We start from the raw sequence: 27,999 nt of genomic DNA, 5'->3' as shown, positions 1-27,999 counted from the left end.
ACACTGAAAATGTGTAGTGGTCACAGAATTTTAACCATTTATATTGTTTCATTCTGTATTTATTTCTTCTCTTTAACAGAGCACACAAGAGTTCACAGTAAAGGCTTCATCATACAACGTATGCAGGAGAAATCCTGGGGGGTGCAGGAGGATTAGGAGGATGACCCCTGCAGGCTGTTCTCTTGTTGGTAGCCCAGCAGAAGCTGGTTAATGAGAGTTTTGTCATTGTCCCTCTTGTTAACAGGTAAAGATGGAAATGGGTTTCCTTTGTATTCTATTACGGCCATTTTGGCTCGGTCCAGGTTCTCTCTGTTCGGGATCTGGTACATACTCGTGTAGTTGCCACCGTGTGAGCTAAAGCGAGGAACCAGAACCTTGAAAAGTTTATGAATGAGGTCCTTTTCCTGAAAAAAAAAAAAAAAGAATAAGAGAATTTATTTCCCAAAATACTACACTGCTACAATTAATGGCGGCAATAAGGGCCTGACCAGACATGTCTTCAAAACACCACAATATTAAAATACGATTCAAGCCACAACTCTCTCCCAGATGGAGTGGGGTAGCTTAGAATTAAACTTCTGTTAGGCTTTCCCTGCTGTTTGTAACCCCAGTGGGAAGATTTCCTCTAACTTCCTATGCTAGTGATGGTGAACAGGAAGTGTAGGGAGATTTCTCAATGGGCTACCATTTTATTTTTTTTTACAGTTGGGTGGAATCAGCAATTAAATAGGAGTTTCCCCAGTGTGAAAAAAAAAACCCTTATGCCAGAGACTGATTACTGGGCCAGCAAGTGATGGAAAATCTTCCAAACACGCACAAAGATAGTAGATGGTGGGTGAAAGATTGAATGAGATACAGCGCATGCGGAAAGTATTCACAGCGCTTCACTTTCTCCACATTTTGTTATGTTACCGTCCTATTCCAAAATGGAATAAATTCATTATTTCCCCTCAAAATTCTACAAACAATACCCCATAATGACAACATGAAATAATTTATTTTGAAATCTTTGCAAATTTAATAAAAATAAAAAAAAATCCCATGCACATAAGCAATGTTCCCTCTAATTTTTTACTGTGCTGAGCAAATAAAAAAATTTCTGAGCGCAAACCTTTAGACTGAGCAATGGGGGGGGGGGGGGGGGGGGGGCGACGTCAATGCAGAGTGACCAGCGTGCCCCCAATCAATTGCAGAGTGCCACAGCAATGCCCCCAATCAATTGCAGAGTGCCACAGCAATGCCCCCAAAAAATTGCAGAGTGCCTACAGCAATGCCCCCAATAAATTTCAGAATGCACAGCAATGCCCCCAATAAATTGTGAGTGCCCACAGCAATGCCCCCAATAAATTGCAGAGTGCACAGCATTGCCCCCAATAAATTGCAGAGTGCACAGAAATGCCCCCAATAAATTGCAGAGTGCACAGCATTGCCCCCAATAAACTGCAGAGTGCACAGCAATGCCCCCAATAAATTGCAGAGTGCACAGCATTGCCCCCAATAAATTGCAGAGTGCACAGCAATGCCCCCAATAAATTGCAGAGTGCACAGCATTGCCCCGAATAAATTGCAGAGTGCACAGCAATGCCCCCAATAAATGCAGAGTGCCACAGCAATGCCCCCAATAAATTGCAGAGTGCCACAGCAATGCCCCCAATAAATTGCAGAGTGCCACAGCAATGCCCCCAATAAATGCAGAGTGCACAGCATTGCCCCCAATAAATTGCAGAGTGCACAGCATTGCCCCCAATAAATTGCAGAGTGCCACAGCAATGCCCCCAATAAATTGCAGAGTGCACAGCATTGCCCCCAATAAACTGCAGAGTGCACAGCATTGCCCCCAATAAACTGCAGAGTGCACAGCATTGCCCCCAATAAATTGCAGAGTGCACAGCATTGCCCCCAATAAACTGCAGAGTGCCACAGCATTGCCCCCAATAAATTGCAGAGTGCCACAGCATTGCCCCCAATAAACTGCAGAGTGCACAGCATTGCCCCCAATAAACTGCAGAGTGCACAGCATTGCCCCCAATAAACTGCAGAGTGCACAGCATTGCCCCCAATAAATTGCAGAGTGCACAGCATTGCCCCCAATAAATTGCAGAGTGCACAGCAATGCCCCCAATAAATGGCAGAGTGCCACAGCAATGCCCCCAATAAATTGCAGAGTGCACAGCATTGCCCCCAATAAATTGCAGAGTGCACAGCATTGCCCCCAATAAATTGCAGAGTGCCACAGCAATGCCCCCAATAAATTGCAGAGTGCACAGCATTGCCCCCAATAAACTGCAGAGTGCACAGCATTGCCCCCAATAAACTGCAGAGTGCACAGCATTGCCCCCAATAAACTGCAGAGTGCACAGCATTGCCCCCAATAAATTGCAGAGTGCACAGCATTGCCCCCAATAAACTGCAGAGTGCCACAGCATTGCCCCCAATAAATTGCAGAGTGCCACAGCATTGCCCCCAATAAACTGCAGAGTGCACAGCATTGCCCCCAATAAACTGCAGAGTGCACAGCATTGCCCCCAATAAATTGCAGAGTGCACAGCATTGCCCCCAATAAACTGCAGAGTGCACAGCATTGCCCCCAATAAACTGCAGAGTGCACAGCATTGCCCCCAATAAATTGCAGAGTGCACAGCATTGCCCCCAATAAACTGCAGAGTGCACAGCATTGCCCCCAATAAATTGCAGAGTGCCACAGCATTGCCCCCAATAAACTGCAGAGTGCACAGCATTGCCCCCAATAAACTGCAGAGTGCACAGCATTGCCCCCAATAAATTGCAGAGTGCACAGCATTGCCCCCAATAAACTGCAGAGTGCACAGCATTGCCCCCAATAAATTGCAGAGTGCACAGCATTGCCCCCAATAAACTGCAGAGTGCACAGCAATGCCCCCAATAAACTGCAGAGTGCACAGCATTGCCCCCAATAAATTGCAACCTGCATGGAGTGAATTGATATCCCTGGGTACGATCATGGCAGCGATCCTCCGCTCTCCCCAGCACTTCCAGCGATGCCTCCTGGCTGAGTGGATCTTCTGGTGTTTGACCACCATCCGTAAGTGACTTGGCCCCCGCGAGACCCCCCCCGTGCACTTACCTTAAGGACGGTCACGGACCCGCTCACTTCAGTCCCCGGCTTCCCGCGTCTCCGTGCTCAAGTCCCGGCGCCTCCTCCTCGGCCAATGGCATGAAGTTGGCCTTTCGGCCAATCAGGAAGCAGGAGGACCCGCTCCCTGATTGGCCAGGAGGAGGATCCATGTGACAATAGCGAATTTTCATTCGCTATTGTCATACAATGGGCGTGCTCTCAGGGAGCACGCTCTGCTCCCCGGCCACCTCGTCTGCGCTGTTTAACTAGGTGCGCGGTCTACATAGCTGCTTGCGCGGGACCATAAATTTCACTGCGCGTCCGCGCATGCGCGCACTTTAGGGGGAACATTGCACATAAGTATTCCCAGCCTTTGCTCAATACTTTGTTGAAGCACCTTTGGCACCAATTACAGCCTCATGTCTTTTTGAGTATGATGCTACAAGCTTGGCACACCTATTTTTGGACAGTTTCCCCCATTCTTTTTTTGCAGGACCTCTCAAGCTCCATCAGGTTGGATGGGGAGTGTTGGTGCACAGGCATTTTAAGTCCTCAAGATGTTCAATCGGGTTCAAGAATGGGCTCTGGCTTGTCCACTCAAGGACAGTCACAGAGTTGTCCCGCAGCCACTTCTTTATCTTGGCTGTGTACATAGGGTTGTTGTCCTGTTGGAAGATGAACCTTCGCCCCAGTCTGAGGTCCAGAGCCCTCTGGAGCAGGTTTTCCTCAAGGATTTCTCGGTTTATTGCTGCATTCATCTTTCCCTCGATCCTCACTAGTCTTCCAGCTCCTGCCGCCTGAAAAACATCCCCACAGCATGATGCTGCCACCACCATGCTTTACTGTAGGGATGGTATTGGCCATGTGATGAACGATGCGTGCTTTCCTCCAGACATGACGCTTGCCATTCAGGCCAAAGAGTTCAATCTTTGTTTCATCAGACCAGAGAATTTTGTTCTCATGGTCTGAGAATCCGTCAGGTGCTTTTGGGCACTCTCCAGGTGGGCTGCCATGTGCCTTTTACTAAGTGGCTTCTGTCTGGCCACTCTACCATACAGGCCTGATTGGTGAAGTGTTGCAGGGATGGTTGTCCTTCGGGAAGGTTCTCCTCTCTCCACAGAGAAACGCTTCAGTTTTGTCAGAGTGACCATATAGTTCTTGGTCACCTCCCTAACTAAGGTCCTTCTCCCCCGATTGCTCAGTTTGGTAAAAGGCAGCCCGCTCTAGGAAGAGTCCTGGTGGTTCCAAACTTCCTCTATTTACAGATGATGGAGGCCACTGTGCTCATTGGGATCTTCATTGCTGCATATATTTTTCTGTACCCTTCCCCAGATCTGTGCCTTCATTCAATCCTGTCTCAGAGGTCTACAAACAATTCCTTGGACTTCATGGCTTGGTTTGTGCTCTGACATGCACTGTTTACTGTGGGACCTTATAAAGACAGGTGTGTGCCTTTCTAAATCATGTCCAATCAACTGAATTTACCACAGGTGGACTCCACTCAAGTAATAGAAAAATCTTAAGGATGATCAGTGGAAACAGGATGCACCTGTGCTCAATTTTGAGTTCCATGGCACAGGCTGTGAATACTTATGTACATGGGATTATTTTGGTTTTTATTTTTAATAAATCTGCAAAGGTTTCAAACAAACTTCTTTCAGGTTGTCATTTTGGAGTATTGTTTGTAGAATTTTGGAGGAAAATAATGAATGTAATCAATTTTGGAATAAGGCTGTAACATAACAAAATGTGGGGAAAGTGAAGCGCTGTGAATACTTTGTGGATGCATTGTAAATGGGGTAGTCCAAGTTCTCCAGCTGCAGTCTCCATAATGTAGAAGGCATTCAGAACCCCACATATGGTCGAAGGGATGTGATGAAGGAGCTGGGAATCCAGAAGCAGAACTCTCACCAATAGAGTTTCAAAGTGGAGGATGATTACCTTACAGCAGTGATTCCCAACCTCTTTCCAGTCACAGCACCCTTAACCACTTGCCTATTGGGCACTCTTACCCCCTTCCTGCCCAGGCCAATTTTCAGCTTTTAGCGCTACATAGTTACATAGTTACATAGTTAGTGAGGTTGAAAAAAGACATCAGTCCATCCAGTTCAACCTATGATGTGTGTGTGTGTTTGCTTTAACCGTACATTGTATACCCCTGTATGTTGTGGTCTTTAAGGTGTCCATCTAATAGTTTTTTGAAACTATCAATGCTCCCTGCTGATACGACTGCTTGTGGAAGAGAATTCCACATCCTTACCGCTCTTACAGTGAAGAACCCCTTACGCACTTTAAGGTGAAACCGCCTTTCCTCAAGTTTTAGTGAGTGACCACGTGTCTTATTGTATCTCCTTTCTCTGAATAGTTTGTTCCTTATGCTCGGGTCACCAGTACAGTATTTGTACATTGATATCATATCCCCCCTCAATCGTCTTTTCTCCAGAGAGTAAAGGTTCAGTGCTTGTAGTCTTTCCTCATAGCTGATGTCCTCCATTCCCCTAATTATTTTTGTTGCCCTTCTCTGGACTTTCTCCAATTCCAGCACATCCTTCCTGAGGACCGGTGCCCAGAACTGGACAGCATACTCCAGATGTGGCCGGACCAGAGTCTTGTAGAGTGGGAGAATAATCTCTTTATTTCTGGAGTGAATCCCCTTTTTTATACATCCCAGTATTCTGTTGGCTTTGCTTGCGGCGGCTTGGCATTGCATGCCACTGCCAAGCTTGTTGTCTACCAGTACCCCCAAGTCCTTTTCCATCCTAGACTCACCCAGAGGTTCCCCCCCTAGTGAGTAGCTTGCTTTCTGGTTTCTGGCCCCCAAGTGCATTACTTTACATTTTTCAACATTAAACCTCATCTGCCATGTAGTTGCCCACCCCGTTATTTTGTTCAGGTCTGCTTGCAAGGTTTCCACATCCTGCATAGAAGATATTGGCATGCCTAGTTTAGTATCATCTGCAAATACTGAGATTGTACTAGATATCCCCTCCTCTAGATCATTTATGAACAAATTAAACAGGATTGGTCCCAGGACAGAACCCTGGGGTACCCCACTTTCCACACCCGCCCAATCCGAGTACTCCCCATTATTCACCACCCTCTGGACTCTCCCCTGGAGCCAGTTCTCTATCCAGGTACTCACCTTATGATCCATACCTACCTTCCTTAGTTTGTACAGTAATCGTTTGTGGGGAACGGTGTCAAAGGCCTTTGCAAAGTCCAGATACACCACATCCACAGGCTTACCTTTATCTAGGTGGCAGCTCACTTCATCGTAGAAGGTTAATAGATTGGTTTGGCAGGAACGATTTTTCATAAATCCATGCTGATTACTACTTATAATACCGTTTTCATTACTAAAGTCTTGTATGTGGTCCCTTAACATCCCCTCCAAAATTTTGCAGACTACAGATGTTAGGCTGACCGGCCTATAGTTACCCGGGATATATCTCGGCTGTCACGCGTTTAATGACAATTGCGCGGTCATGCAACACTGTACCCAGACTAAATTTTTATCATTTTCTTCACATAAATAGAGCTTTCTTTTGGTGATATTTAATCACCGCTAGTTTTTTTTTTCAAAACAAACAAAAAAAAGACCGTATTCATAGTAAGTTACAAAATGATGCAAACAGGTAATTTTTCTCCTTCACTGATGAGCACTGATGAAGAGGCAATGAAGGGTGGCACTGATTGGCAGCACTGTTGGGACAACACTGATAATCAGTGCCCTGATTAGGAGTGTAGATGTCCCTTTTAAAGAAGCCAGTTATCGGCTCTCTTCTCCTCTCCTCATGCTCTCAGCATGAGGAAAAGTGTGCCAATAACCGACTTCTGTTGACATCCGTGATTAGAAACAGCTGATCACATAGTAAAGAGCCGCTGATTGGCTCTTTACTCCAATATGTGATCAGCATTGTCCTCCGGACACTGCAATCACAGAGCGCGGCTCGCACCCCACAGCGGACGTGAACAAGGCATGCCGTCATATGATGGTGTCCCAGAACTACCCGGCCGCGCTGTAGCCATCATTCAGCTATAGCGTGGACAGCAAGTGGTTAAAGAGTATTTTTAGCCTCAAGGCATCCCAGTCCAAGGCTTAGTTTACATTACTGAGTGTCAGGGAACATGTGCTAAATCATGCGTTTTTCTGACACGCGAACACTCTGCTCTTTGGCAGGGGTGTCATTAATTCTTAATACCACCACGCACTGACAAATGCAACATATTTTCGGTGTAGCACAGTTTATAAAAAAGGGACTTCTTTCCCTATAATTCTGCAGGTAGGGCAGACCACTGAAATGCATGGGCTTACCTACAGGCAGCTACAAAGATGTGATCCAAGGGCTCATTTACATCTGATGTTGGGGATGGTAAAACCATGCGGTTGAGCAGCGTTTTTACCAACGCCCAACTGCTCCCCTCTTAGCTGCAGAGGCAGCAGCCAGGGTCGTACACATGCCGTGGCCAGAGAAGGACATATACCCCCAGGTGAATGGGGCTGTACATCGCTGAACAGCATCACAACTGCATGCACTTGGCGGCTCTATTATGCGAAACGATGCACCTGTACATCGTTTAGTGTAATAAGACAGTAGGGGGGGAGGGCACGCGCTGATTGGCCAGACAGGAAGCCAATCAGTGGGTCACCAGCGATCGTTCCTCATAGACAGATAGGCGATCTGCTTATGTAAACAAGGCAGACCGACGTTCTGTCACAGATTAACACAACACAGGATATTTTTAGCAGTGATTACTGTAGCAATGTTATTGGTCTACTCAAAGTGTCAGTTAGATGTCTAATCTGTCTGCAGATTTTGCAGTCCCATGTAAAATCGCTGATCACCACCATTACTAGTAAATTAATAAATAAATAAATAAATAAAAATGACATAAATCTATCCCCTAGTTTCTAGACTCTATAACTTTTGCGCAAACCAATCAATATACTCTTATTGCTTTTTTTTTTTAACAAAAAGATATGTGGCGGACTACATATTGGCCTAAATTAATGAAAAAATTAGATTTTTTTAATTTTTTAATTGGCTGTTTTATAGCATAAGCAGGCAAAAAATTTGGGGGAGCATACCCATGTATTTCTAAAGCTGCTGCAGCTATGAACCAAAAGACATGTATATTAAAAAAGAATAGCGCGCAAATGCAAAAGAAATTACTACCAAATCTGAAGACAATCCATAAATAAAAATGGGGATTTGCACATCTTTCCCAGCAAGGAGTATTATCTCCAAGGGTTAGAAAGGCTGGATTCATCTCTTTTTCATGGATAGTGTAGGACCCACTGATAATGGGGTACTTTGACGCAGTAGTGGGCTTGAGCACGATATGGCCATATGGTGGGACCAAATCCCCATTTTTATTTATGGATTGTCTTCAGATTTGGTAGTAATTTCTTTTGCATTTGCGCGCTATTCTTTTTTAATATACATGTTTTATAGCATAAAGTAAAAATTTTTCTTTTTCAGAATTGTTGCTCATTTTGGTTTATAGCGCAAAAAATAAAAACCTGAGGTGTTCAAATACCACCAAAAGAAAGCTCTATTTGTGGGGAAAGAAGGATATTCATTTTACTTGGGTACAGCATTGCACAACCGCGCAATTGTCAGTAAACGCAACGCAGTACCGTATCGCAAAAATGGCACCAGACTGAGAAACGCTGGTTTACAGCATTCAACATAAAAAAAAAAAAAAAAAATGGGATTTTTGATTTACCGTAAAATCCATTCTCTGATGTTTATTGACAAACACAGCACCTTATCTTCCTGACCATTGGATTATACCGCCCCCTACAGGAGGAGGACACTAGGCAGGAAAAAGCTTTCAGCTATAGGCACTCTACTTTTTTTAAAAGCAGTGTCAGAAGAAAGCCAACTCCACAGAGGGGTGGGTGCTGTGTCCGTCAATGAACATCAGAGAAATGGATTTTATGGTAAGTCAAAAATTCCATTTTCTCTTTTGTTCATTGACAGACACAGCACCTTCTTGACCATTGGGGCGTCCCAAAGCATACATGAGGGGTAGAAAAAGCAAGAAAAAATTCCATAGGCTAAACGTAGCCAAACCGGTAACATGGCGTTCAACTTTAAACAACTGGAGCTCACCTTAAAAAAAAAAAAAACAATACACCCTTGGACCAGGTCCTCTAAACAGCAGCCTGCAAAAACCTTGCGGCCAAACGAAGCACCTGCAGATGCCAACACATCAACCTTAGAAGAATTTGTAAAAGTGTGCACCAAATGACAAGGTGGCCGCCTCGCAAACCTGCATCACTGACGCCTGATGATGGAAGGCCCAGGAGGCACCAAGCACCTGAGTAGAGTGCGCCTTAACACGGAAAGGAGGAACCTGACCCTAAATTAAACAGGCCCGAATCAATGACTGTGTGATCCATCTGGAAATAGTCGCAGCAGAAGCAGCCAACCCTTTTCAAGGTCCATCAGTGAGTACAAATAGTGAGTCTGACTTCCTAAAAGACTCCGTAGCTGCCAGGTACACCGATTGCCCAAACCACATCCAGGGACTGCAAGGCCATTACCTTGGGATGTTTTGGCCTGGAACATAGGGAAGGCCACACAATGTCTTCATTCAAATGGAAATCAGAGAAGACCGTTGGAAGGAACGACAGACAGGGACGAAGAACCACCTCATCTCTGTGAACTACCAGGTAAGGTGAACGACAAGACAACGCCACAAGCTCTGACAACCTGGACGCAGAAGTAATAGCCCCCAAAAAGATCTTCCTCCAAGGAGCACCAGCGACCAGACGTACCAGATTGGTGTACCAAGACCGGTGAGGCCAGTCTGGAGCCACTAGAAGGACCAGAATCCCATCTGCCTCGATCCTGCACAGGAGACTTGGCAGAAGTTTGAGGGGGGGGGAGGCGTAAATCAAACGAGACTGACTCCAAGGTGTCACTAATGCGTTTGTGGCGTCGGCCAGAGGATCCTGAGACAGTGCCACAAACCTCCATACCTTCCGTGAAATCTGTACAGCAGAGAGGGATAAAACAAATCATTCTGCCCACCTTAGAATGCCAGGCAACTTCCCGAGCCGCCAGGACACTTCTTGTGCCCCCCTGGTGAATGACAGTCCACGGCAGTGGCATTGTACGATTGAATTCGTACCGGACACCCCTGAAGACGAATTGCCCAATGATCCAGACCAGGTCTGATCGCTCGGAGTTCCAGTACATTGATCGGCAGTCTGGAACCTTCCAGAGTCCAGACCCCCTGAGTACAATCTGTGCAGAGGACGTCTCCCCACCCGGACAGGCTGGTATCCATGGTGACAACTGTCCAGTACAGGGGGGAAAAAGGATTTTCCCTGTCGAAGTGACAGAGAAAGAAGCCACCTCTAGAGACTGGATTCTTGTCCCATTTCACCAGAATCTCTTTTTGCAGAGATCTCGTGTGGCCCAGAAGGATGACCGTCTGCTGGAAACAAAGTTGAATTGCCTCCTGCAATTTCTGGAGTTTTTCCAGAAGAAGAAACACTCTGGCTGAGGCGGAGTCCAAATTCAGACCCAGATAGTCCAGTTTTGTGGACGGAACCAGAGCAGACTTCTGAAGATTCAGAATCCAACCAAACTCCCTCAGAGTTTGCAGAGTAATCTCCAAGTTGTCCATCAGAGCAGTCGGAGACTCCGCTCGCAGAAGAAGATCATTCAGGTACCCCAGTACCTTGATCCCCTGCTGACAACGCAAGCACCAGGGTCAATACTTTTGTGAAGACCCGGGGAGCAGGGGCAAGACCAAACGGTAATGCCACAAACTGATAATGCTCCTCACCCACGGCAAAGCGGAGGAAGTGCTGGTGACCGGCACATATTGGAATGTAAAGGTAAGCGTCCTTGATGTCGATATAAGTGAGAAAATCCCCCATTAAATAGGAATGCCACTACCGTGTGCATGGACTCCATTCTGAACCTCTGTACCAACACAAAGCAATTTAGCGCTTTGGGGTCCAGAATTGGAAGTACCTTGCCTTCCTTCCTGGGAACTGTACAGAGGTTTGAGCAAAACCCCTGAAAGCGTTCTGAAGTTGGAACCGGGACAATCACGCCTGAAGCAACAAGTCTTGCACTGCCCCAAGAGACCCGTAAGCAATCTGGGGACAAGTGCAGGATGGAAGGGAAGAACCCCTTCGAAGGATAAGAACGAAAATTGATCTTGTAGCCAGACCGAATAACTTAGTGGACCCACTTGTCCTGTACCAGAGAGTTCCACGGATCTGGAAACCAGTGAAGACATCCCCCCACCCCAGATACGGGTGAGGGCACCCCGTCATGCAGAGGAAGCCTTATCCGCAGGTCTGGAAGAGCCTGCTCGTAGCTCCTCTTGGAAACCTCTGGTGGAGGTCCTGAAGGGCTTTGATCCCATGTCGAGACCCTGAGGGACAAAAGTATTTTATGAGCCAGGGAAGAATGGCCCACGTCTATGAGGGGGCTCCTTGCTCTTGGTAGCCTGCGGAAAAAGAGTACTCTTCCCCCATGTGAGACCCTTAATGATGTCATCCAAGGAAGATCCAAACAGGCAATCCCCTGCAAAGGGGAGATCAGATAAGGCCTTCTTCGAAGTCGGATCCGCAGACCAGCATTTCAGCCATATAATACGCCGAAGGACCACTGCTGATACAGACAGCCTAGAAATCTAAGGAGCTGCATCCAACGAGGTATCACAGATAAACTGCAGCCCCTGGATCAACTGATCTGCGAGCCCCGCAAAAGGCAGGGGGAAGCTGTTTCCCCTCCAGGTCCCGGCATAAAAGTTTAGCCCACTCGGTCAGAGTTTGCGACACCAGGGCACAGTGAACAAATGGCGGGCCAGAACCTCCACCCTCCTATCAGCTGGATCCTGAAGAAGGCTGGGGGCTTCTCAACAAGAATTAAGGTAGCTTTATTCAATCTGGAAACTGGCAAATCCACTAAAGGTCAATTTTGTTAAAGCGGGGAATCCTTATAAGGATACCGAATAGCAAAATGCTTAGGAACCACAAGAATGCGTTTTGGACAACCCCACTGTTTTGGGACAATGCTGTCAAAGTAAGCTGGAAAGGGAAACACCCTTGCCGCTTTCAAGGGGCTGTGATGCCAAAAGGAACCGGCACCTCCGATGCATCAGCCACATCCTCCATTTTTAAAATTCCACGCACTGACACAATCAGTGCATCCACCAGCGCCTTTTCATGCGCAGCTTGAAGAGCAGAAGAATCATCCTCACTATTCGAGCACTCAGGGTGTGTGGATGCAGGCCCAGTAGAGTAACTCACGGCCGAAACAGATTCAGGATCTGATAGGACAGATGAGACAGGGGAGGACGGGGGGCTCTATATAATAAGCTCACCCAGAAAGCATAACAATCAGGGGAGGGCTGCCAACTGCGATCCTGCAAAGGGGATGCCGACCAAGGGCCCACGAATGGACCAGTTACTGGACCCAGCAAAAAACAAGGGAGTCACCCTCCCAGCCCCTCCATATGGGCCCGCATAATAGGAATAAGCCCCCTTAAAAAGAGGGCTTCCCGTCGTGACATTGACGCGCAGGCAGGGTACCCGCTAAAAAAGGGCAGGTGCCCTACATAATGATGGCGGCATGGCTGCCCTCAAATAATAAACCATCCCCACAGCGCCGCCCCTTCCAAGGGAGGCGCCAAGCTGGCCATATGGCCTAGTAGGCCCCAAGCCGTGGTCTAAATTTATTCTGTTTGTGGAGGTGTATGGATTCCAGCCAGGCAAATGCCCAAAGTAAGAGCGGTGGCTTCAGGTAACCTCACTGGGGGCTGCCCCCCCGCCCCCCCCCCCCAACGGAGGCGCCCGACTTGGCCACATTGCCTAGTAGGCCGCAAGCCGTGGCCTAAATTATTCTGGACGCCAAGCCTCACGAGCCCCAGCGGAGCTGACCACCCAGGGGCAGCGGAGGGGAGGGCGGATGCCCAAACGGAGGGTGGCTGAAGCCATCACCCTCCCTGGGGCTGCCCCACATAGCTCCCGACCAGTAGGCCGCAAAGCCGTGGCCTAAATTTTTGTCCGGATCCGGCTGCGTGAGACACGGACCCGTGGACGCTAAAACATCCGCTCCCCCAGGCCAACAACTGCAGCATGGAGCCCAGAGGACATCCCTGCCCTAGTCACCAACCTCCAGGGTGGCGGGCAACCCTGCTCAATCCCCCATTGTGCACCCGGAAAAACCCGGTCAGCAGCAACTCCAACAAGTCCCCCTTAAAAGCATATGGCAAAAGCCAGCTAATAACCTCACCCAGGGAGGGGGGGGGGGGGTTGCTGGAAGACCCACAGTGACCACCAAAATTTTAGAGGAACTGGGGGGTAAGGAGGGGAACTCAGGGGTCCCACCACCCCAGGGAGAGGCCCACATCCACCCCAAAACCCCCCCAGGGGAAGAGGGGGACAGCTACTTACTATAACAGGAAACAGGGTGGGCACTGCTCCTGACAGACCACCGCTCCATTGGAATTTGGGGGGGGGGGGGGGGGTGCTGTCTGCCAGGAGGAATGCTGCGACTGGGGCTGAGACCCGGTCGTACGTATGCGCCCTTGCGAGTCGTTTAACTTGCAGGCTAGCCCCCATCCAGTGGGCTATGTCGCTGCTGACCTAGCGTGGACCTGAGGCCTGTGCCCTGGCCAGACTGGAGGGACCCTCTGGATCTAGGTTATCCAGTCCGTCTCCCAGTCCGGCAATTGATTGTAGATTCTCACAGGAACAAAATAAAGTTAGGAAAAAGTTCCATTCAAAAGGAAAAAAACTGCCAGGACCAAAGATCCCAGCAAGGAACTAGGCCCTTACTCCTGAAGAAAAAGCCTATAGCTGAGAAAAGGGAGTATGCCATCTTGGACTGCCCATAGATGTAATCAAGCTTTTTTTCTGCCTTGTGTCCTACTCCTGTAGGGGGCCCTATAACTCGATGGTCAAGAAGATAAGGAGCTGTGTCCGTCAATGAACCAAAGAGAAATAAAAATTTCAGCTCTGAGAAACGCGACACTTTAATCTGGATTTTAAAAAACAAAGATTGACTTACTGTCAGCCAGAAGTCCGCCATCTTCATTGCTTTCTCGTTCGTATCTCCGCGCTTCCCATAATCAATAATCTGAGAAGAAGTAATCGGGGACAACATTTTGTAAATCAGGTAACTTTTGTTGGAGAGGTATCCCCTGCACCTGTCTCCCTCACTATATAGTACACGCACCCCCCTGCACCTGTCTCCCTCACTATATAGTACACGCACCCCCCTGCACCTGTCTCCCTCACTATATAGTACACGCACCCCCCTGCACCTGTCTCCCTCACTATATAGTACACGCACCCCTGCACCTGTCTCCCTCACTATATAGTACACGCACCCCCTGCACCTGTCTCCCTCACTATATAGTACACGCACCCCCTGTACCTGTCGCCCTCACTATACAGTACACGCACCCCCTGCACCTGTCTCCCTCACTATATAGTATATGCATCCCCTGCACCTGTCTCTCTCACTATATAGTACACGCACCCCCCTGCACCTGTCTCCCTCACTATATAGTACACGCACCCCCCTGCACCTGTCTCCCTCACTATATAGTACACGCACCCCCCCGCACCTGTCTCCCTCACTATATAGTACACGCACCCCCTGCACCTGTCGCCCTCACTATAAAGTACATGCACCCCCTGCACCTGTCTCCCTCACTATATAGTACACGCACCCCTGCACCTGTCTCCCTCACTATATAGTACACGCACCCCCCTGCACCTGTCTCCCTCACTATATAGTACACGCACCCCCCTGCACCTGTCTCCCTCACTATATAGTACACGCACCCCTGCACCTGTCTCCCTCACTATATAGTACACGCACCCCCTGCACCTGTCTCCCTCACTATATAGTACACGCACCCCCTGTACCTGTCGCCCTCACTATACAGTACACGCACCCCCTGCACCTGTCTCCCTCACTATATAGTATATGCATCCCCTGCACCTGTCTCTCTCACTATATAGTACACGCACCCCCCTGCACCTGTCTCCCTCACTATATAGTACACGCACCCCCCTGCACCTGTCTCCCTCACTATATAGTACACGCACCCCCCCGCACCTGTCTCCCTCACTATATAGTACACGCACCCCCTGCACCTGTCGCCCTCACTATAAAGTACATGCACCCCCTGCACCTGTCTCCCTCACTATATAGAACACACACCCCCCTGCACCTGTCTCCCTCACTATATAGTACACGCACCCCTGCACCTGTCTCCCTCACTATACAGTACACGCACCCCTGCACCTGTCGCCCTCACTATAAAGTACACGCACCCCCTGCACCTGTCTCCCTCACTATATAGTATATGCATCCCCTGCACCTGTCTCCCTCACTATATAGTACACGCACCCCCCTGCACCTGTCTCCCTCACTATATAGTACACGCACCCCTGCACCTGTCTCCCTCACTATATAGTACACGCACCCCCTGTACCTGTCGCCCTCACTATAAAGTACACGCACCCCCTGCACCTGTCTCCCTCACTATATAGTATATGCATCCCCTGCACCTGTCTCTCTCACTATATAGTACACGCACCCCCCTGCACCTGTCTCCCTCACTATATAGTACACGCACCCCCCTGCACCTGTCTCCCTCACTATATAGTACACGCACCCCCCCGCACCTGTCTCCCTCACTATATAGTACACGCACCCCCTGCACCTGTCGCCCTCACTATAAAGTACATGCACCCCCTGCACCTGTCTCCCTCACTATATAGAACACACACCCCCCTGCACCTGTCTCCCTCACTATATAGTACACGCACCCCTGCACCTGTCTCCCTCACTATACAGTACACGCACCCCTGCACCTGTCGCCCTCACTATAAAGTACACGCACCCCCTGCACCTGTCTCCCTCACTATATAGTATATGCATCCCCTGCACCTGTCTCTCTCACTATATAGTACACGCACCCCCTGCACCTGTCGCCCTCACTATAAAGTACACACACCCCCTGCACCTGTCTCCCTCACTATATAGTATATGCATCCCCTGCACCTGTCTCTCTCACTATATAGTACACGCACCCCCCTGCACCTGTCACCCTCACTATAAAGTACACGCACCTCCTGCACCTGTCTCCCTCACTATATAGAACACAAACCCCCCGCACCTGTCTGTCTCACTATATAGTACACGCTCCCCCCGCACCTGTCTGTCTCACTATATAGTACACGCACCCCCCCTGCACCTGTCGCCCTCACTATATAGTACACGCACCCCTGCACCTGTCTCCCACTATATAGTTTATGCACCCCCCTGCACCTGTCTCTCTCACTATATAGTACACGCTCCCCCTGCACCTGTCTCCCTCACTGTATAATACACGCTCCCCCTGCACCTGTCTCTCTCACTATATAGTACACGCACCCCCTGCACGGGTCTCTCACTATATAGTACACGCACCACTGCACCTGTCTCCCTCAGTGTATAATACACGCTCCCCCTGCACCTGTCTCCCTCAGTGTATAATACACGCACCCCCTGCACCTGTCTCCCTCAGTGTATAATACACGCTCCCCCTGCACCTGTCTCCCTCACTATATAGTACAGGCACCCCCCCGCACCTGTCTCCCTCACTGTATAATACACGCTCCCCCTGCACCTGTCTTCCCTCACTATATAGTACACGCTCCCCCTGCACCTGTCTCTCTCACTATATAGTACACGCACCCCCTGCACGGGTCTCTCACTATATAGTACACACACCCCCTGCACCTGTCTCCCTCAGTGTATAATACACGCTCCCCCTGCACCTGTCTCCCTCACTATATAGTACACGCACCCCCTGCACCTGTCTCCCTCACTATATAGTACACGCACCCCCTGCACATGTCTCCCTCACTAAAAAGAACATGCACCCCCTGCACCTATAAAGATGGGGACACCTTGAAGAAGTCACTTGTCCGTGACGGAACGCGCAGGGTTTGGACAGAGGTTACCAGAAGTGACATTGTCACAGACACGACACTGTTGTGAGAGCTTGCTGAAGATAATGCTTTTAAACTGCGAGTTGATGCAATTTTTTTTTTTAAATAAATGTCTTTGCATACTGCACTATGAGCGTATCCTTTTGTGCCCCCCTTACCACTGGTGATAAGAATATTAAACAGCCCTACAGAGGAACGGCCAGGGATAGGGCTTGCACCGATAGATATCTATGCACCGAGGACATCTAGTGACGGAAACTATTATTACCATTCCTATGATGGGCTATTCTCTATGGGGCTTTCAAGTGTATTTGAGGCGAGAACATAGAGAGCACAAATAGGGGCATGCAAAGGAAGAAGAGCGCCCCACAATAATTGAAAGGAGTCACTTATGCATTCATCAAGAATTTATTTTCGTCATTGTCCGTTCACATACAGAGGACATATATGTGGCAGTTTCTTTGATGCATGGTGCACTTTTAGAGATTGATTGTACTTTTCACTTTACCACGATGAACTTTTTACTTATTTATTTTGCAGTGACATGCATGTTGTGTTGTATCATTCGGTTTATGCTTTTTAATCACAGATGTGTGTGTACATTATATCTATGTGAACTTATTGTATTATTTGTTCAGTTCAAGGGCAGCGCAACACTGTCACCTATTATTATACACTTTTTATTTGCTGAAGATGAGCACTGAGTGGTAGCAGCAGCCCTATCTTATTAGAATTTCTTTCTCTTTGGATCCCACCTGTTTTTTTTTTTTGATCACTTCGCTTAATATTTTTATTAATTGTATACATTTTTTATTGATTGAGTCCTTCCATTTTTATATTTGATAGCGCGAGAGTTTCACTTTTTTTGTATTTTATGCACCCCCCGCACCCGTCTCTCACTATATAGTCCACCCATCCCCTGCACCTGTCTCCCTCACTATATAGTACACGCACCCCCTGCACGGGTCTCTCGCTATATAGTACAAGCATCCCCTGCACCTATCTCTCTCACTATATAGTACACGCATCCCCTGCACCTGTACCTCTCACTATATAGTACACAGCACGCACCCCCTGCACCTGTCTCTCCCACTATACAGTAAACAGCACGCACCCCCTGCACCTGTCTCTCTCACTATACAGTACACAGCGCGCACCCCCTGCACCTGTCTCCCTCACTATATAGTACACCCATCCCCTGCACCTGTCTCCCTCACTATAAAGTAAACGGCACACACTCCCCTGCATCTGTCTCCCTCACTATATAGTCCACCCATCCCCTGCACCGGTCTCCCTCACTATATAGTACAAGCATCCCCTGCACGGGTCTCTCACTATATAGTACAAGCATCCCCTGCACCTGTCTCCCTCACTATATAGTACACCCATCCCCCGTACTTGTCTCTCCCACTATATAGTACACGCATCCCCCGCACTTGTCTCTCCCACTATATAGTGCACGCACCCCATGCATCTGTCTCTCACTTTATAGTTCAGGCATCCTTTGCACCTGTCTTTCACTATAGAGAACAGGCATCCCATGCACCTGTCTTTCTCACTAGGCAGAAAATGGAACACCTGCACCTGTCCCCCTCTTTATACAACTTCTTCCTCACTATGCTTTGTAATAGGAATATCACACCCACCCAGGCTCCAGGGGACTATTCTGAGATGTAGAAGCAATCCCGGCATGCCACAGATCCAAGCTGTGCCCTAGAACCAAGTGTAGGAACAAAGTGCTCAGCTCCCATTTTATGCAAAAACTGTGGGTGGCCAAGAGACGGGTAGATCGCTCTCAGCCGTACACACTACGTACCCCCGGCTCTCAGCCGTACACACTACGTACCCCCGCCTCTCAGCCGTACACACTACGTACCCCCGGCTCTCAGCCGTACACACTACGTACCCCCGCCTCTCAGCCGTACACACTACGTGCCCCGCCTCTCAGCCGTACACACTACGTACCCCCGGCTCTCAGCCGTACACACTACGTACCCCCGGCTCTCAGCCGTACACACTACCTACCCCCGCTCTCAGCCGTACACACTACCTACCCCCCGCTCTCAGCCGTACACACTACCTACCCCCGGCTCTCAGCCGTACACACTACCTACCCCCGGCTCTCAGCCGTACACACTACGTACCCCCGGCTCTCAGCCGTACACACTACGTACCCCCCGCTCTCACCTGTACACACTACGTACCCCCGGCTCTCAGCCGTACACACTACGTACCCCCCGCTCTCAGCCGTACGCACTACGTACCCCCCGCTCTCAGCCGTACGCACTACGCACCCCCGGCTCTCAGCCGTACGCACTACGTACCCCCCGCTCTCAGCCGTACACACTACGTACCCCCCGCTCTCAGCCGTACACACTACGTACCCCCCGCTCTCAGCCGTACACACTACGTACCCCCCGCTCTCAGCCGTACACACTACGCACCCCCCGCTCTCAGCCGTACGCACTACGCACCCCCGGCTCTCAGCCGTACACACTACGTACCCCCGGCTCTCAGCCGTACACACTACGTACCCCCGGCTCTCAGCCGTACACACTACGTACCCCCGGCTCTCAGCCGTACACACTACGTACCCCCGGCTCTCAGCCGTACACACTACGTACCCCCGGCTCTCAGCCGTACACACTACGTACCCCCGGCTCTCAGCCGTACACACTACGTACCCCCCGCTCTCACCTGTACACACTACGTACCCCCCGCTCTCACCTGTACACACTACGTACCCCCGGCTCTCAGCCGTACACACTACGTACCCCCCGCTCTCACTCCAGTTATAACCGACTCTTGTAGGGCACCCATATAGCTAATTCAGCCAATGGAGTGCGACACCCCTGGTACAGAATGTAGCATAGGACAGCTCCTCCACCAATCACACTACACCCACATATATATGACCTGGGGGCCCAATCATATCACCTTGTTGGCATAGAAGGTCAGCTCATCGGCCCGGGCCCAGGTGGTCTCTATTCTCTCATGTCTGACCAAAGCGGTGAGGAGATTCCGCAGCATATCTAGCCGGGACCGGGGCCCCAGCCCCATCCGCCGGGCCACCCTTCCATGAGCCACCAGAAGTCCCGGGAACAACCGCATGACGACCCAAGTGTCAAATCCCCCGGCTCCTGCACTTCCGATCTTCGTACAATCACTCCCGGGTCAAGAGGACTACTTCCGGCTTCTGCCTGCGCTTCACACACTTCCTCATTCCGTACAAAAGAGTTCAGGATCTTGTCACTACTAGTTATTTTCTAATGCCCATCTCTCTGTGTACGAATATCTGGTTACTGAGCGATCATTCTTCCCAAATCCGTACTTCATTATCTCCTCTCCGCCATTACTATCCCATCTCTTCTCATCAGGGATTCCTCTATCCTATCTCCGCCAATCAGAGTGTTTATTATCATATCTCCTCCCATTGTGGGTGTAATTATATCTCTTACCATTATGTTTCTCATTATCATATCTCCTCCCATTGTGGTTCTCATCTTATTTCCACCCATCATGATTCTCAATATAGTTTAACCTTCCACCACTGTTTTCTTCTTTTACCTCTTCTTATAATATTGCTCTTTATCTTCTTTCCTCCATTATTTTTCTCCTCTTATCACATTTGCATTATCATATCTCCTCTCACCATGGTGCTCATCATATTTCCTTCATCATCTCTCCCCATCACAGTTCCTATTATATCTTCTCCCATCTCTTTTTGCATTATCATATCACCTTCTTTCATGGTTTCATTATCTTGTCTCTTTCTACCATCTTATCCCCTCCTATCACAGTTCTCATGATCTTATCTCCTCCTATCACGGTTCTCATTATCTTATCCCCTCCTATCACAGTTCTCATTATCTTATCCCCTCCTATCACAGTTCTCATTATCTTATCCCCTCCTATCACAGTTCTCATTATCTTATCCCCTCCTATCACAGTTCTCATTATCTTATCCCCTCCTATCACAGTTCTCATTATCTTATCCCCTCCTATCACAGTTCTCATTATCTTATCCCCTCCTATCACAGTTCTCATTATCTTATCCCCTCCTATCACAGTTCTCATTATCTTATCCCCTCCTATCACAGTTCTCATTATCTTATCTTCTCCTATCACAGTTCTCATGATCTTATCTCCTCCTATCACGGTTCTCATTATCTTATCCCCTCCTATCACGGTTCTCATTATCTTTTTCCCTCCTATCACAGTTCTCATTATCTTATCCCCTCCTATCACGGTTCTCATTATCTTATCCCCTCCTATCACGGTTCTCATTATCTTATCCCCTCCTATCACGGTTCTCATTATCTTATCCCCTCCTATCACGGTTCTCATTATCTTATCCCCTCCTATCACAGTTCTCATTATCTTATCCCCTCCTATCACAGTTCTCATTATCTTATCCCCTCCTATCACAGTTCTCATTATCTTATCTTCTCCTATCACAGTTCTCATTATCTTATCCCCTCCTATCACGGTTCTCATTATCTTATCCCCTCCTATCACGGTTCTCATTATCTTATCCCCTCCTATCACGGTTCTCATTATCTTATCCCCTCCTATCACAGTTCTCATTATCTTATCTCCTCCTATCACAGTTCTCATTATCTTATCCCCTCCTATCACAGTTCTCATTATCTTATCCCCTCCTATCACAGTTCTCATTATCTTATCCCCTCCTATCACAGTTCTCATTATCTTATCCCCTCCTATCACAGTTCTCATTATCTTATCTTCTCCTATCACAGTTCTCATTATCTTATCTCCTCCTATCACAGTTCTCATTATCTTATCCCCTCCTATCACAGTTCTCATTATCTTATCTCCTCCTATCACAGTTCTCATTATCTTATCCCCTCCTATCACAGTTCTCATTATCTTATCTTCTCCTATCACTGTTCTCATTATCTTATCTCCTCCTATCACAGTTCTCATTATCTTATCTCCTCCTATCACAGTTCTCATTATCTTATCCCCTCCTATCACAGTTCTCATTATCTTATCCCCTCCTATCACAGTTCTCATTATCTTATCCCCTCCTATCACAGTTCTCATTATCTTATCTTCTCCTATCACAGTTCTCATTATCTTATCTTCTCCTATCACTGTTCTCATTATCTTATCTCCTCCTATCACAGTTCTCATTATCTTATCTCCTCCTATCACAGTTCTCATTATCTTATCCCCTCCTATCACAGTTCTCATTATCTTATCCCCTCCTATCACAGTTCTCATTATCTTATCTTCTCCTATCACAGTTCTCATTATCTTATCTCCTCCTATCACAGTTCTCATTATCTTATCCCCTCCTATCACAGTTCTCATTATCTTATCTTCTCCTATCACTGTTCTCATTATCTTATCTCCTCCTATCACAGTTCTCATTATCTTATCTCCTCCTATCACAGTTCTCATTATCTTATCCCCTCCTATCACAGTTCTCATTATCTTATCCCCTCCTATCACAGTTCTCATTATCTTATCCCCTCCTATCACAGTTCTCATTATCTTATCTTCTCCTATCACAGTTCTCATTATCTTATCTTCTCCTATCACTGTTCTCATTATCTTATCTCCTCCTATCACAGTTCTCATTATCTTATCTCCTCCTATCACAGTTCTCATTATCTTATCCCCTCCTATCACAGTTCTCATTATCTTATCCCCTCCTATCACAGTTCTCATTATCTTATCTTCTCCTATCACAGTTCTCATTATCTTATCTCCTCCTATCACAGTTCTCATTATCTTATCCCCTCCTATCACAGTTCTCATTATCTTACCCCCTCCTATCACAGTTCTCATTATCTTATCCCCTCCTATCACGGTTCTCATTATCTTATCCCCTCCTATCACGGTTCTCATTATCTTATCCCCTCCTATCACGGTTCTCATTATCTTACCCCCTCCTATCACGGTTCTCATTATCTTATCTCCTCCTATCACGGTTCTCATTATCTTATCCCCTCCTATCACGGTTCTCATTATCTTATCTCCTCCTATCACGGTTCTCATTATCTTATCTCCTCCTATCACAGTTCTCATTATCTTATCCCCTCCTATCACGGTTCTCATTATCTTATCCCCTCCTATCACGGTTCTCATTATCTTATCCCCTCCTATCACGGTTCTCATTATCTTACCCCCTCCTATCACGGTTCTCATTATCTTACCCCCTCCTATCACGGTTCTCATTATCTTATCTCCTCCTATCACGGTTCTCATTATCTTATCCCCTCCTATCACGGTTCTCATTATCTTATCTCCTCCTATCACGGTTCTCATTATCTTATCTCCTCCTATCACAGTTCTCATTATCTTATCCCCTCCTATCACAGTTCTCATTATCTTATCCCCTCCTATCACAGTTCTCATTATCTTATCCCCTCCTATCACAGTTCTCATTATCTTATCCCCTCCTATCACAGTTCTCATTATCTTATCCCCTCCTATCACAGTTCTCATTATCTTATCTTCTCCTATCACAGTTCTCATGATCTTATCTCCTCCTATCACGGTTCTCATTATCTTATCCCCTCCTATCACGGTTCTCATTATCTTTTTCCCTCCTATCACAGTTCTCATTATCTTATCCCCTCCTATCACGGTTCTCATTATCTTATCCCCTCCTATCACGGTTCTCATTATCTTATCCCCTCCTATCACGGTTCTCATTATCTTATCCCCTCCTATCACAGTTCTCATTATCTTATCTCCTCCTATCACAGTTCTCATTATCTTATCCCCTCCTATCACAGTTCTCATTATCTTATCCCCTCCTATCACAGTTCTCATTATCTTATCCCCTCCTATCACAGTTCTCATTATCTTATCCCCTCCTATCACAGTTCTCATTATCTTATCTTCTCCTATCACAGTTCTCATTATCTTATCTCCTCCTATCACAGTTCTCATTATCTTATCCCCTCCTATCACAGTTCTCATTATCTTATCTCCTCCTATCACAGTTCTCATTATCTTATCCCCTCCTATCACAGTTCTCATTATCTTATCTTCTCCTATCACTGTTCTCATTATCTTATCTCCTCCTATCACAGTTCTCATTATCTTATCTCCTCCTATCACAGTTCTCATTATCTTATCCCCTCCTATCACAGTTCTCATTATCTTATCCCCTCCTATCACAGTTCTCATTATCTTATCCCCTCCTATCACAGTTCTCATTATCTTATCTTCTCCTATCACAGTTCTCATTATCTTATCTTCTCCTATCACTGTTCTCATTATCTTATCTCCTCCTATCACAGTTCTCATTATCTTATCTCCTCCTATCACAGTTCTCATTATCTTATCCCCTCCTATCACAGTTCTCATTATCTTATCCCCTCCTATCACAGTTCTCATTATCTTATCTTCTCCTATCACAGTTCTCATTATCTTATCTCCTCCTATCACAGTTCTCATTATCTTATCCCCTCCTATCACAGTTCTCATTATCTTACCCCCTCCTATCACGGTTCTCATTATCTTATCCCCTCCTATCACGGTTCTCATTATCTTATCCCCTCCTATCACGGTTCTCATTATCTTATCCCCTCCTATCACGGTTCTCATTATCTTACCCCCTCCTATCACGGTTCTCATTATCTTATCTCCTCCTATCACGGTTCTCATTATCTTATCCCCTCCTATCACGGTTCTCATTATCTTATCTCCTCCTATCACGGTTCTCATTATCTTATCTCCTCCTATCACGGTTCTCATTATCTTATCCCCTCCTATCACGGTTCTCATTATCTTATCCCCTCCTATCACGGTTCTCATTATCTTATCCCCTCCTATCACGGTTCTCATTATCTTACCCCCTCCTATCACGGTTCTCATTATCTTATCTCCTCCTATCACGGTTCTCATTATCTTATCCCCTCCTATCACGGTTCTCATTATCTTATCTCCTCCTATCACGGTTCTCATTATCTTATCTCCTCCTATCACAGTTCTCATTATCTTATCCCCTCCTATCACAGTTCTCATTATCTTATCTCCTCCTATCACAGTTCTCATTATCTTATCCCCTCCTATCATGGTTCTCATTATCTTATCTCCTCCTATCACAGTTCTCATTGTCTTATCTCCTCCTATCACAGTTCTCACTATCTTATCCCCGCCCAGTGGCGGCTGGTTTTTTTGGGGGGGGGGGGGGCACAAACAGAAAAATGTAATAGGCATTGCTTTGCGGAAAAAAACGCTGTAAAAATTGCGTGACTTTGAGGTCGCAAAAGTGTGAAAGGGGCCTTCAGTAATTAAGGTATAGTGTGCCCCCTTTCAATGCAGAGAGACCAGCGTGCCCCCTTTCAATGCAGAGAGACCAGCGTGCCCCCTTTCAATGCAGAGAGACCAGCGTGCCCCCCTTTCAATGCACAGTGACCAGCGTGCCCCCTTTCAATGCACAGTGACCAGCGTGCCCCCTTTCAATGCAGTGACAAGCATACATGCCCCCTTTCAATGCGGTGACCAGCGTTGGATGGGAGCACTGGTCACTCTGCATTAATAGGGGCATTTGTTACTCTGCATTAATGGGGGCACTGGTCACTCTGCATTGGATGGGGCACTGGTCACTCTGCATTCTTTGGGGCACTGGTCACTCTGCATGGATGGGGGCACTGGTCACTCTGCATTAATGGGGGCACAAAAAAATTAATATATGTGCAAAGAAATATATAAATTTGTAAATAAATGCTGTGTGTGATATGTATAAACAAAGGTGTGCTCAAATGTGCCTAGAAAATGACATGAAAATAAATCAGTATCAATCAAAAAACCTGATACCAATGAATAAATAAGTACAAACCAATATTGAATCAATATCAATAAATAAACATAGAATCCAAAAATCCCAGTGTGCAAAAAATCCAAAAATTAGCCGTAGTGCTGAGAATCAATACATCATATGTGCAGATTCATAAAAATAAATACATAGATAAAAATCAATAAATCTGATACTAAAAAACATATATATAGAAAGTTCTAAAATCAGTTCATATGGAAAATTAAATAAACTACGAAGTCCAAATACTCTAAATGGTGCAACGTGCAAAAAAGGGGAGTAGTCCTTGTCTTCCTGTTCGCAGCCAAGTTTAGGTTATATCAACTAGGAAAGGGATTGGATCAATACAAAGCTATAGATAAAAATATATAAAGATGATAACTAAACACTATACACAGAGTATTTATGGAAATAGATATAAGATAACAATTAAATAACAATAAAAATGATACTACACTGTTTGAATAAATATTATTGGAAAATTGTTAAAAAAAAATTGTTAAAAAAAAAAAAAAGAACAGGGACAGAGAAAAAGGAAAACAGTAAAATAGGAACCTATGTATGTAAATACAAGAAGAAAGTGGAGAAGAAATATATATACAGGATGTGACCCTTTCTGCTAACCGCTCTGTCGAACAAGGCCACAATATTGCCTTCTACATGATGATACAGAGCTGGACTTAAGTGAAAAGAAATGTCTTTTTGGAACCTTCCACTGGGGTACAGCACATTCCACAAATTCACGAAAGGGGGCAGAGTCTACCAGATGAAAAGCAGCAGTTGTAGTGCTAGCAATTTGGCCAAGCTATCATTTATGTGAATGGCTGGGACAGTATTATTTTTTTTTATGGTTCAGCGGGGTAGCAAAATTTGCCTGCTGGTCAAATCAACAGGTGGTGTACTGCTAGCAGATTGGGTGCAAGTACCTGTGGCACCCATTGCTATACCATCATCCCTCTCAGTGCAGGTTTTTGAGAGGACTTTGGGCATAGTAGAGGTAAAGATCCCAGATGAGGAGCAAGGAGAAGTCTGCATTTTATTTAATGTAGTCAGTGCAGTGTAGTGTAGGGCCTATTGCATCACACCACAGAGCTCAACAGAGGCAGAGCGCTGCTAACTCCCCGCTGACTTCCAAAAGTTCATTGGTGTGGGCTTTTTTCAACACATGTGCAGCAGACCACAGCATGTCTGTTTGCAATCTCTATCTGAAGTGGTTCAAGCGTTGCCAGAACACCAGCTGCTTGGGCACCACATGCTTGACAAGACATATGACGACCTGCCATGCAGTCCGTTGGCAACAGCACTTGAAAGACCCACATTATAATAAAATGCAGACTTCTCCTTGCTCCTCATCTGGGATCTTTACCTCTACTATGCCCAAAGTCCTCTCAAAAACCTGCACTGAGAGGGATGATGGTATAGCAATGGGTGCCACAGGTACTTGCACCCAATCTGCTAGCAGTACACCACCTGTTGATTTGACCAGCAGGCAAATTTTGCTACCCCGCTGAACCATAAAAAAAAATAATACTGTCCCAGCCATTCACATGCTCAGCATCTAAATGATAGCTTGGCCAAATTGCTAGCACTACAACTGCTGCTTTTCATCTGGTAGACTCTGCCCCCTTTCGTGAATTTGTGGAATGTGCTGTACCCCAGTGGAAGGTTCCAAAAAGACATTTCTTTTCACTTAAGTCCAGCTCTGTATCATCATGTAGAAGGCAATATTGTGGCCTTGTTCGACAGAGCGTTTAGCAGAAAGGGTCACATCCTGTATATATATTTCTTCTCCACTTTCTTCTTGTATTCACATACATAGGTTCCTATTTTACTGTTTTCCTTTTTCTCTGTCCCCGTTCTTTTTTTTTTTTTTTAACAATTTTTTTTTTTAACAATTTTCCAATAGTATTTATTCAAACAGTGTAGTATTATTTTTATTGTTATTTAATTGTTATCTTATCTCTATTTCCATAAATACTCTGTGTATAGTGTTTAGTTATCATCGTTATATATTTTTATCTATAGCTTTGTATTGATCCAATCCCTTTCCTAGTTGATATAACCTAAACTTGGCTGCGAACAGGAAGACAAGGACTACTCCCCATATATATGTTG

The 27,999-nt window shown here is 46.6% G+C and overlaps 1 protein-coding gene across 1 annotated transcript; it reads right to left on the bottom strand.

Annotated features, from left to right (window-relative positions):
* Window positions 1–37: 37 nt before the first annotated feature.
* Window positions 38–20,259, bottom strand: MRPL17 (mitochondrial ribosomal protein L17). Its single transcript, XM_082268486.1, has 3 exons — window positions 20,022–20,259; window positions 14,143–14,211; window positions 38–404 (listed from the first exon to the last, which is right to left on the bottom strand). Exons 1-3 carry the CDS (start codon window positions 20,193–20,195, stop codon window positions 153–155), a joined length of 495 nt encoding a protein of 164 aa, XP_082124612.1. The 5' UTR covers window positions 20,196–20,259; the 3' UTR covers window positions 38–152.
* Window positions 20,260–27,999: the final 7,740 nt, after the last annotated feature.

This window comes from Pelophylax lessonae (genome assembly GCF_965119305.1).
Source record: "Pelophylax lessonae genome assembly, chromosome: 9".
Taxonomy (NCBI): Eukaryota; Metazoa; Chordata; class Amphibia; order Anura; family Ranidae; genus Pelophylax; species Pelophylax lessonae.
This window is presented reverse-complemented; position numbering and strand designations above follow the sequence as displayed.

Coding starts and splice junctions, on each gene's coding strand:
- MRPL17 (XM_082268486.1), bottom strand. CDS start 20,195: ATGCGGTTGTTCCCGGGACTTCTGGTGGCTCATGGAAGGGTGGCCCGG. Junction 14,212..20,021: donor TGACCTTCTATGCCAACAAG/GTGATATGATTG, acceptor ACTTCTTCTCAG/ATTATTGATTATGGGAAGCG. Junction 405..14,142: donor TGGCGGACTTCTGGCTGACA/GTAAGTCAATCT, acceptor TTTTTTTTTCAG/GAAAAGGACCTCATTCATAA.